Source organism: Mytilus galloprovincialis, chromosome 2, assembly GCF_965363235.1.
Source record: "Mytilus galloprovincialis chromosome 2, xbMytGall1.hap1.1, whole genome shotgun sequence".
Taxonomy (NCBI): domain Eukaryota; kingdom Metazoa; phylum Mollusca; class Bivalvia; order Mytilida; family Mytilidae; genus Mytilus; species Mytilus galloprovincialis.
The window spans coordinates 20,907,021-20,917,670 of NC_134839.1; the positions used below are offsets into that span (position 1 = coordinate 20,907,021).

At 31.0% G+C, this 10,650-nt stretch overlaps 1 protein-coding gene across 3 annotated transcripts in view; it reads right to left on the reverse strand.

The window, feature by feature from the left end:
* Window positions 1-10,161, reverse strand: part of LOC143063089 (hemicentin-1-like) — a 31,247-nt gene extending 21,086 nt beyond the window's left edge. For 2 of the 3 annotated variants that reach the window (XM_076235047.1, XM_076235046.1), the window contains exons 1-9: window positions 10,056-10,161; window positions 8,465-8,546; window positions 6,370-6,429; window positions 5,857-5,961; window positions 5,326-5,469; window positions 4,150-4,224; window positions 3,256-3,519; window positions 974-1,045; window positions 140-217 (exon numbers count right to left, since the gene is read on the reverse strand). In XM_076235047.1, coding sequence (XP_076091162.1) covers window positions 140-217; window positions 974-1,045; window positions 3,256-3,519; window positions 4,150-4,224; window positions 5,326-5,469; window positions 5,857-5,961; window positions 6,370-6,429; window positions 8,465-8,546; window positions 10,056-10,070 — 895 coding nt within the window. In that variant the 5' untranslated portion in view covers window positions 10,071-10,161. The remainder of the gene's footprint in view (window positions 1-139; window positions 218-973; window positions 1,046-3,255; window positions 3,520-4,149; window positions 4,225-5,325; window positions 5,470-5,856; window positions 5,962-6,369; window positions 6,430-8,464; window positions 8,547-10,055) is intronic. The other variant, XM_076235048.1, reaches the window with a different exon arrangement.
* Window positions 10,162-10,650: the final 489 nt, after the last annotated feature.

Below are 10,650 nucleotides of genomic sequence, written 5' to 3' on the forward strand. Positions count from 1 at the left end.
GCATACTTGAATTAATAATCAGAACCATTAACTATGATTTCGAATGATGGGCAAATAAAATTATATTTGTATCATAAAATTTGCTAAACAGTGTTTTATATATATATGAACTTGAATCTTAATATGTGCAATATATTACCGCCTACAACATTGCCATCACCGACAACAACCATTTTAGCTTGAATAGTAGTATGTCTGTCAGGTGTATTGTGCTGCACTGAAAAAGATTTAGAAACGCAAAGTTTTATAATACATTTTTTAAACGGACAGATCACCCGGCTAAACAAAGATAAGCATAAACAATTAATCTTGCCCTACAATTATAACAGACAGATAAATTTGCATGCGTTACATATAATGTCTCGCCAGGTGTGGGACTTTTGATCGAAAATAACAAATGCATATACGGTCATTTGAGCCCCGACATCACAGGACATTTTAGCGCTGGAATAATAACCTAGAAAAAGTTTTTTTTTAAATAGACATATTTCATCTGGTTTTACACCTGGTGATTCGACCGGTTCTGGTAGGTTCAGGATGTTCACTTCTCTGGTTTTCAATTTTTATTGGATATCCAAATCATCAGAATTTTTTCATGCAGTGCAATTAAAAATTTTGCTCGCTAGCCCCTAGGTCTTTTTTCATGATTTTATTACATTTACTTAAAAAGCCATATTTGAATATACTTTATAAATCTTGTTATTTTTCATAGTTTTTGAAAGAAATAAGGTGCCAATATTAAAAGAAGAGTTAATTTTTCATAAAATGTATATCTTAATTATATAACTACTCAGTACATATTATGGAAAGAAGAAATACAAAGCATCTTGTAAGGCATTTCCTGGTAGTATATGTTTTAATGGGCATTTTCCTTGGCTGATTATTTCTAAAATTCTATTTAAGCTTATGTTTCAAAGCCATTCACTAAACGTAGCTATATTTCTATTAGCTACGAATTCAATTTTTATAGTACCTGTCATGCTAAAATCTCTAGAAGCTAGTTTTTCCTGCAGCCGTTCCATGTCTTCATCGTCTATTTCGTGTGCTGCAAAGGAACTAGAAATTAAGATACTATTTGTATTGTACAAGTTTAGTTTTTTCAGTAATATGCGATGAACTTTTAATTGTTATCGTATCGAAGCAGTTGGGATATACAATTTTGAATCGGCATAAATGTATTCATTAATATTTATTATAAACTTAGTATGAAATACATATTAAATGTATGTTTAATACAATAAATGACAATCGTTCTGTATCAAATAAGCTTGATGATAGATGATATCGATATCAGCCATGGTTGCAAAATATTTATCAAACCCTTATCATATAAGACGTCAAATCATCGATATCAGCCAGTGTCGAAACGGCTTTATCAAATCCCTAAAAGGAATTACATCATCTCACATGCAAAAACATATATTTTAAGTATATAATAAAGTGCATATGACATGGCTTTTTCTATATCACAACATGTATCAACCCTCAACCAATATAATCCATCGAGCAGAGCTGTTGGGGTTATATTTGAGTCACAGGTTGATATAGGCAAGATATTGAAAAAGCATTCTCTATGTACAGCGAGGTTAACTAACTATGTAGACACTTAAAGTCATATGAAACGAATTTTCTGAAATGTTTATGTTTTTGAAATTATTAAACCAATGCATGCATATATACTAAACTAATTCTTGCATGTTTAGTATATATCTATAAACTATAATCGACAAATAATATTGCATTCTGTGGTTGTTGATCGCAAGCTTATTTGCTGTCGAGTTTGTTGCCGAAGATCACCGGATCGTGACATTGGTAAACTGTAAATATAAAGCTAGTTGAAAGCGTGACAATAATGGATTGAAAGAGCCATGACATTTGATTTTATATTTTCCATGTGTTTCCATTTGTTAATTACACTATTCATTGACAGTTGTACAATGATTTGTTGTATTTAATTTCTTCTTTAAAAATCTGTTATTTCTATTTGCCCTCAAGATCACGTGTGTTTACATTCTATCATCACGGTTTCCCTTTTGCACCTGTGATGTGCACTGACCGAAGTTATAACGTGAGGCCTCTTATTGGAGGTCACTGCATACGTGATAATATCGGCGAATTACTTTCTGGATAGTCAATAATTAAATATTGGAGATTTTTATCATACAAAAGTTTGTAAGCATAGGGGCACTGTTGGTTCCTGTATGAAGCCGAATTTCTGACAATTTTTCAAATGGTTATAAATAGTTTGTCAAATGAAAATACAGACCTTACACTTTTTAGTTTTAGTCGTTACGTTTAAAATGTTGATTGCTAATGTAGTAAGATCTGTGCATAACGAGACGGAATTTGATTTAAACTTCTCTAAATAAAAAAAATATTATCCCCACCGGATTTACTCCAATCCTAGAATAAAGGAGTGTAACAAAAAATACCGGCTCCAATGCAAATTCAAAATGGGTATTCCACTGAAACTCACAAAATTAAACGCTTCCAAGCAACGTAAGAAGAGAAAACAACTGCCTTAATCTTGATTCGTACAGGCATCTTCCGAAGAAAAAGGTGGTTAATATGCGTTACAGTAACCCTGAAGTTGGTTTTGATTGCTGATTAAATAAATAATATAATTTGGAAAGAGATTTCTTGTAATATTTGGCATACCCATCATTGTGGTTTTGTTACTAAATTTACGTCATTTGAGTTTTCAATAAAGCGATGAAAGATCAAGTTCGTCATGTCTGGTTGAAATTTAAAAACAATGACGAATCTGTCCTTCGTTTTTTCAAGATTTTCCTCTTTTGTGAGTGTCGTTGCAGTATATTTTATGTGATTAAGTGCAATTGTCATTACATACTTCTCTTATTAAGCAGTTGATAAGATAGAACAACACCGATAATGTCTATCAGAATAGAAAAATGTTAAATCACAAAAACACTGAACTCCGAGGAAAATTTACATTTTTTTTTATATAACTGAATAATAATTTTTTAAAGTCATGTAACTACTTGCTGTTCGGGGTTGAAGACCGTACTTTGACCTGATTGTTTACTTTTTACACATTATGAATTGGATGGAGAGTAGTCTCATTGGCACTAATAACAAATCTTCTTTTTATATACTATGTACCATTTCCCTGACTTGATGACTATATTTTCATATTCAACATATTACCAGCTTGATATCAGATATTCTTTCATCAAAATTCATGTAGGACACAAAATTTAATTGGTATATTACAAATATTCTAATATCATTTACTTGAGCCAAACTTTTTTGTCAATTTTGCAATCAAGTCGACCTCTTCTACTTCTTCTAATGCCCATTTTAGATATGGAATTGGATTCCATCTTGTTTCTTCCATAACATCTAACCATTCATTTAAAAGTTTGTAGAACTGATCAGGTTTGCTACCAATCTTCCTCCTAACGACTTTCATATCATATCCAAGTGCTTCTGAAAACTGCAGCCATTTTTTGTTATTTATAAATGTTTGTTCTACGGCAAGAACAAATATCTTTATTGCTACAAAAGAAAATAGCGAATCAAAGAAAAAAACTTACATTTAAACGACGTCTGATAAATAACGCCTAAAGTCATCTACGTTTAACAATAAAGGCAAAACAACGAGTTCTCGATGTATTTCTTTTGCAAAATCCTTAGTTTTTTATGTGTTTTTTTGTGAATTTGTTCGTTTTTTCATCCTATTCAGTTAATTAACATGACGCTGTCAGTTCTTCTCCGACGTTCGGGTTTTTTTAAAGTCCCCTGGATACCGTCCCATCTCTTTTTTTGGAAAGAAAATATGCTTTACAAAATCCAGATCATGTAATAAAAAATGCTTAGAATAAAAAGTAAATAATGCCAGACTCTACAATGCTAGAAGTGCTTAATACAGCCCAAATAATCTTAAAATGCCCTTAAATTGACGTATAATTATATTTTACCCTCGGTCAAACATAAACCGGACTGTCAAATATTTTGTTTTGGATGAAACAATTCTTTAGTTATTATTTATTTTTATCACTATGAGATGAATTCTCGCAATAGTGCAATTGTTAAATTGTAAAAATTATATTGATTGAATTGCAGTTACTTAATTTTAGATAAAAACATATATATAGATTTGTGAATATCAAGTATATAATGACAAACCTTTCCAGTTTTTCCGGCTTATTCTCTCAGTGTTGTTTCTTGAAGGAGATAGATTGGAATCAGAATGTCCAGGTCCTAAGTGAACAAGTAAAATATATTTTGTAAAAATATTGATGTAGTCTTTCAACTGTATGAAATGTACAATAGCTCACTATTTTTATTTAAAGTTATATATGTGTTTGATTTATTTTATGGACCTTTTCTATGAAACATGTAGAGATTCTTTTGTCTGTAAAAGAGTTGTTCAATTTACAATTAGATGCAATAGATAATTTTTGTTCGTTACTGTTTACTAGAAAAGGGAGTATTGCAAGGTTGATCAAAACTTGGCTTTGTTTATTTTTGGCCACTTTAACCACTTTTTTTTCAGATTCCCCAAAATATCATTCCTTATCATATCGGTTGAAATATGTGTCAGACTATATCCTGAGAAAACATTCAATCAATAACTCAATGGACTAACACATGATTCTGGACCAATCTAATAAAAATTAATAACAGCAAATATCTATATAGAAGAAGAAATTTATATAGATTTTCGAATGCAACTCATTATGTGAACAATATTTCATAAGCAACACACCGTAATAAGGTAAAGGCACACCACAAGTGCATGTTTCATAATATGTAATCAGATATTCTAACTACCCATAACCTGGAGGGGGGATATTTGAATAATTCTACACCATAAATGGTTTAAATAGAACGATGAAATGGTTATCATTGTCAATTTTTCCTGAGGTAGCTGCAACAAGAATTTTCTCAATTTATTAACTACAAGAGGGACGAAAGATACCAGAGGGACAGTCAAACTCATAAATCGAAAATAAACTGACAACGCCATGGCTAAATATGAAAAAGACAAACAGACAAACAATAGTACACATGACACAACATAGAAAACTAAAGAATAAGCAACACGAACCCCACCAAAAACTAGGGGTGATCTCAGGTGCTCCTGAAGAGTAATCAGATCCTGCTCCTCATGTGGCACCCGTCGTGTTGCTTATGTAATATATCAAAATGTTTTAACTAACAAATGAACAATAAACAATAGAAACATATATAATTATATCACGCCAATACAGAAACACTGGTTAATGAATTGGTTTCTCCTTAATCAACATTGAATATTAATGTTTTTCGAAATTTCATATAAATGAGTTAACTTATTACCACATGTATTGGCTGGATTTCCTCTATATCCTGTTAAAACAGTGTCTGTGGATCGGGTTGGCAAATTCGAATTATCAATATTTTCCGGCACCAATGGTATTTCTAAATTTAAGGACAGTCTAGATAATCTTCGACTTTGATCTTCTGTGTTTGAATAAAATAGATATTTAATGCCATAATTATGGTAAACTAATGATGCTTCAGACAACATAAGAACGTTAACGGAATAAAGCTAGGTATTCAAATTAATATAAGACTAAACAGAAACCGATTGAGTAACACAAACCCAAACATCAAAAGTATCCCAGAAAGAGACTTCAGTTCCTGTTGGTATCTTCCGACTCTATTACACTCATTTATGTTGGTCATGACTAGAAAAAAAATTACCTCTTGGTTATCTCCTTACATTTTTCGATTTCGTAATATTAGTTTTGTTTCATTAAATAAATGTCACTCTACTGAAGAATGTAATCCCTTTACTGTTTTTTTTTTAATTTACTATTTATTTTCAAATAAATCCAAATAGTTTACCAGATGTAGTTTCATTTGTTTGTCGGTCTTCTGTCAGGGCAGAATTTAAACTAGGTGATTGACTCTCATAGTTTTCAGTTCCGCTATATCTTACATCTTGCTCGCCTGCAAACAAAACAATTAAAAACAAACAATTTTTTTTTATCGTTTTTAATACATCCCTGTAATAAAGAAAATTATCAATCAAAACAAACTAATAATTATCATAACAATCTTTCATATATCTTGTGTTATTGTCCATTTAATAGGTTTATTGCAAGTTTTAATTCTGCAACGAAAGAAAATTGTCTTAAGTCATACTACGTGCATGATACATACTCAAATAATTTCATTTTCAATCGTATTTAAGGGATACAAAATATTATACAATGGATAGTTCGGAAATTATTGGGAGGATAATAAAAGAGATAATAATTACAATTAACGTCAATGTTGTCAGTCATATTTGCTGTCATGCGCAAAAATCATGCTGTAAAATATTTAAACAGAAATTTACCATTGTTTAATACTTACTTTGTACAGGTTGTTTTAGATGAGTTTCAGAACGATCAAAACCATGCTGCTCATGTTCTTCTAAATTGAAAAATTAACAAATGACAAAGTAAATTATTAATTTCATTTTTTATGTAACAGAAAAAAAGACTAGTTCATTAAATGATATCTGAAATATGCTACGATCGAAAGGTTATATTTCAACAAAAGTTTATAAACTGAAATGAACATATTTTTTGTATAACATTGTATCAAGTGGAATCTTTAACACATTATTTTATGTGTAGTGCCATTGCTGATATTATTCAGGCATTAAAGCTGCAAGATACATTTTGTGTAATTTAAGTATTGGAGTGTTCAATGGAAGAGTGCTCATCTAATTTGGAAGGCATCTAAACGAGAAAAAACACAAATTTTGATCAAATTTTCATCTTTATGAGGAAACACAGAATGATTTATTTTTCAAACTGACCACGTTATTACTATACTCGCTGCAAAAAGTTAGAGCAGGCTTTCCTACAGTATTTTGATAGTTATAAGTAAATCCAATTCTAAACTGTTATTAATGATATTTATTTTATTTTTACAATATTCTATATATTTACGAAAATATGATCCGATTGCGCACAGTTTCGTACGACCAAAGAGGTCGAACACTGGACAGCTGGGGCAAGGATGGGCACTACATTCAAGCTTGGTCCAGCTTGATTAGATATTTGACACAGCATATGTTTCTGACAGCATTTTAAAGTTTTTAAGAACCCCAAGAATTCAAGACTTTGCAATAAACTCTATTGAAATTGCGAATCCTCAAAATTACTCCCATCGTTCTTTCGTTGGTATTGAACCTTGTGGTACAATGTCATAGAGATCCAAATTCTAACACTTTAGTGATTGTTCGGAAACAGAAAAATCATAGTTTTGGTGGCCTCATTCCTGGACAGTTTTGCCTATTACCCTTAAAACCAATCCCAACATTTCTAATGATGCATGAAACCTTGCATAGATATTCATGCACGTATGCACAATTTATTATCCAGAAACAAGAAAATTATTGTGGTTGGCCTCTTTTTGTTCTGTAATTCCTAAGGACGATTAACTCCTATATTAGCAATCCCAACTTTCCTTTTGTGGTATGGGACCTTGTGATACAATCTAATAGAGATACATACACATTTTTTCACGTTATTGTATATAAACTAAATGTCTCCAGACGACAACAACGACGACGACGCTGACAATGTTATAACGTTATACGACTGTAAACACTGCGGTCGTAATAAAAATGAAGGAAACAGAGGTAATATGATGAATTCAGAATGAATCAGAAAAACAACAGCTAGTATAGGTTGAAAACAGAACTTTTATTGTTGTTGAATTTATTGGATTTCGATTGCACCGCGCTATAGTAGGTACTATCTTTTTATATTATCTTGTGTCTTGTGATGGAAAACAGAAACTACTAGAAAACTACAATTGTAACCATGTTAACTCTCTGTTTCTATGCTACATCATTCCAACAGCTAATTCATATACATGTATATCCATTCATGCGATATTCCAGGACTTTTCCTGTCTTTTTTTTTTAAACAGAGTTGATGTTTTAAAAACAGTTATTGTATAAAATAATTTGATAGACAGGTTTTAAAATCCCTTTTCGACAAATAAAGAACGACATGAAGCTTTGGTTGACCATAATTGAATATCAGTGTCTTAGATAACAACAGACATTGTCTATTCGTCAATGCCCGCTTTTGCTGTCTTATCCTGGTTTATAACATAACCGAATATGACTTTATTCCGGATGTCATAAACAGCACGACAAGTTATTAAAATTATCAATGGCTGTAAGAAATAATAACCGATTAGACAGTTTGTCTGAAACTACTTATATTCTTCCATATATTTGCTCAGTGGTAAATTTGTAGAAATCCCTTCGAAATTCATATGAACGCGTAATACACTGAAGAGCGAATACAGCTTGAGATTAAAAAGAATGACAACACCATTTTGTTTGAGCAGTTGCATGTCAGTATGGTGAGTAGACTTTATATATATATATTAATATAAAAAATGCTTGTGTGCGTTATTTGTTAAGTGCATATATATTATAAACCTTTCAGACGAACGAGATGTTTTTTATCGGCGCTGTCAACAGTTGGTAAGGCATCTGTCTCCAGACTTCGATCAAAATTAGTCTGAAATAAAATATATACAAATGAATCAACTGGTGTTATTTTGCACCACTAATAAGATCTCACAATGTCTTACTTTGTAATATATGATAATGGTCGATAATTTTTATGTATTAGTTAATTATCATTGGTTTCACTTTGAAATTTAGCATTGGATCGATTGAAGAGTGCTGCGTCCATAGCAGGAGACGTTAATATTGTCAAACGTAGTGAATGCGAACGAAAATTGCTTATTTTATGCACATTAGTCATGATTGAATGTTGTCTGTTTGAATTATGATACACATAGGTACTACTGATACTATTACTTTCCTTCAAAGACATAATTTGTTGATTCATACAAAAGTTACGTTCGCATATTTTCAGATGTCTTTTAAAAGAGAGGCTATTTTTCTAAAGAGTTTTCCCAAATCTCTTGAACTGATAATGTCAAAACATACATTGTTGAAAATCATTAAACAAAAGCATGCCATTGTTTTACATCGTGGTCAGATATTATAATGGAGATTGAGTGCTCACACGACATGTTACATTCTTATAAGGTGTGTGCCTATCGAAGACAAGATTAATTGTCTCTTTTTGCTGTCACCAAGGGCTTTCAAATACTGTTCTATGTTTGCTAATTGTTAAAGACCGTGTGATCAAAAGAGAGGCCAAAGATACAAAAAAGTATTCAAACTCAAGTTGAAAACAAACTTACAATGCCATTGCAAATAACGAAAAAAGACACGAAAAAAAAAAACAGCAATGCACAAAAAAAAAAGATTGAGCAAGATGTTCAATCTTAAATAACATTCGTCCTTTGGCCTTTTATGATTATTTGTTTCATTTGCAAACATTCATATTCCCTTATCAATTATCTCATTTTCTTATCGATACACCGAATGATCAGTGTTAATATACATGATGTATGAATGTAATTTCTGACGATCACAATCACTGTGTAGCATCTCGACTGGATAAAGTTATCCAGAAGCGGTGAAAAAAACCCAAATGTCAAATCAGATAAGGTCAAATCCGTCTTATTTTCTAATATGTCCCTTTGTATTTTGTATTTGTTTATTTTTTGTATTTGTATGTTGTAAATGTCTGAGCTGGTATCAATTCTGTTATCGAATATACACCTATAAAAATATTTGATGTAATGTGATTTATTTATTGTTTGAAACATTACTCACCACTTCAGATGCCAACTTAACACATCAAATGTGTGTTCTACCCAGATATGACAATGTCTGCGATATCAAACCAAATAACATTTCTATTTATAGATATGTGTTACTTTGACATGTTTGAAAATATGAAAATGGTTACTATCAAACCAGATTGAAATACAAATTTCTATTTATAGAATATTTCTAACAGATAATAACTTTAAAATAAGAGAATGTTTGTCCTCAACTAAGGAGGAAATAGCAATTTCTATTCATAGTTTTTTTTTACCCAGGTGATAAATATTTGAAAAGATATCTGTAAGAAAATTATCTATAGGAAATATTTGATAATACTTACCTTGTCAGATGCCATTTAAACATATTTATCAATTCATACGAATAAAGGTGGAAGGCGTGTAAGACGCCAGGGCATAAATTTGAAATATAAAAATGTCTGCCCTTCCAGACCAGAAGTTAATAACGATTTCTATTTATAAATATGTGTTTTACCCAACTTTTTATTTTGGTTAGTAAGTTACCTTTAAATAAATACACTGCAATAGTAAGTTTCCATATGAATATTGTAAAGATGGCAAGTTGTTTAAATGAGAGGCATGGTCAGCATTTGGCATATACTTTAAAGCATGTACTGACTACCACTAACTTTGTACCTGTATACTTGCTACATCTTTCATTGTAGTCTTCATCTATTAATAGACGTATCACGTAATTTGCACGAAGAAAAACCAAGATCCCCATGCAGTTTGGCCTGTAACAATCAGTTGTAAAAAATGTTATCATTATTTTAGCCAGTATAACAAAGTATATATATGTTGTTATGTTATTAATAAAAAAAAAAAATAAATAAATAATGCTGAAATATTCAGGCTTTAAAATGAATCATTCATTTATAAAGTTGACAAAAGAATAAGATCTGTATTATTTTTTCGACG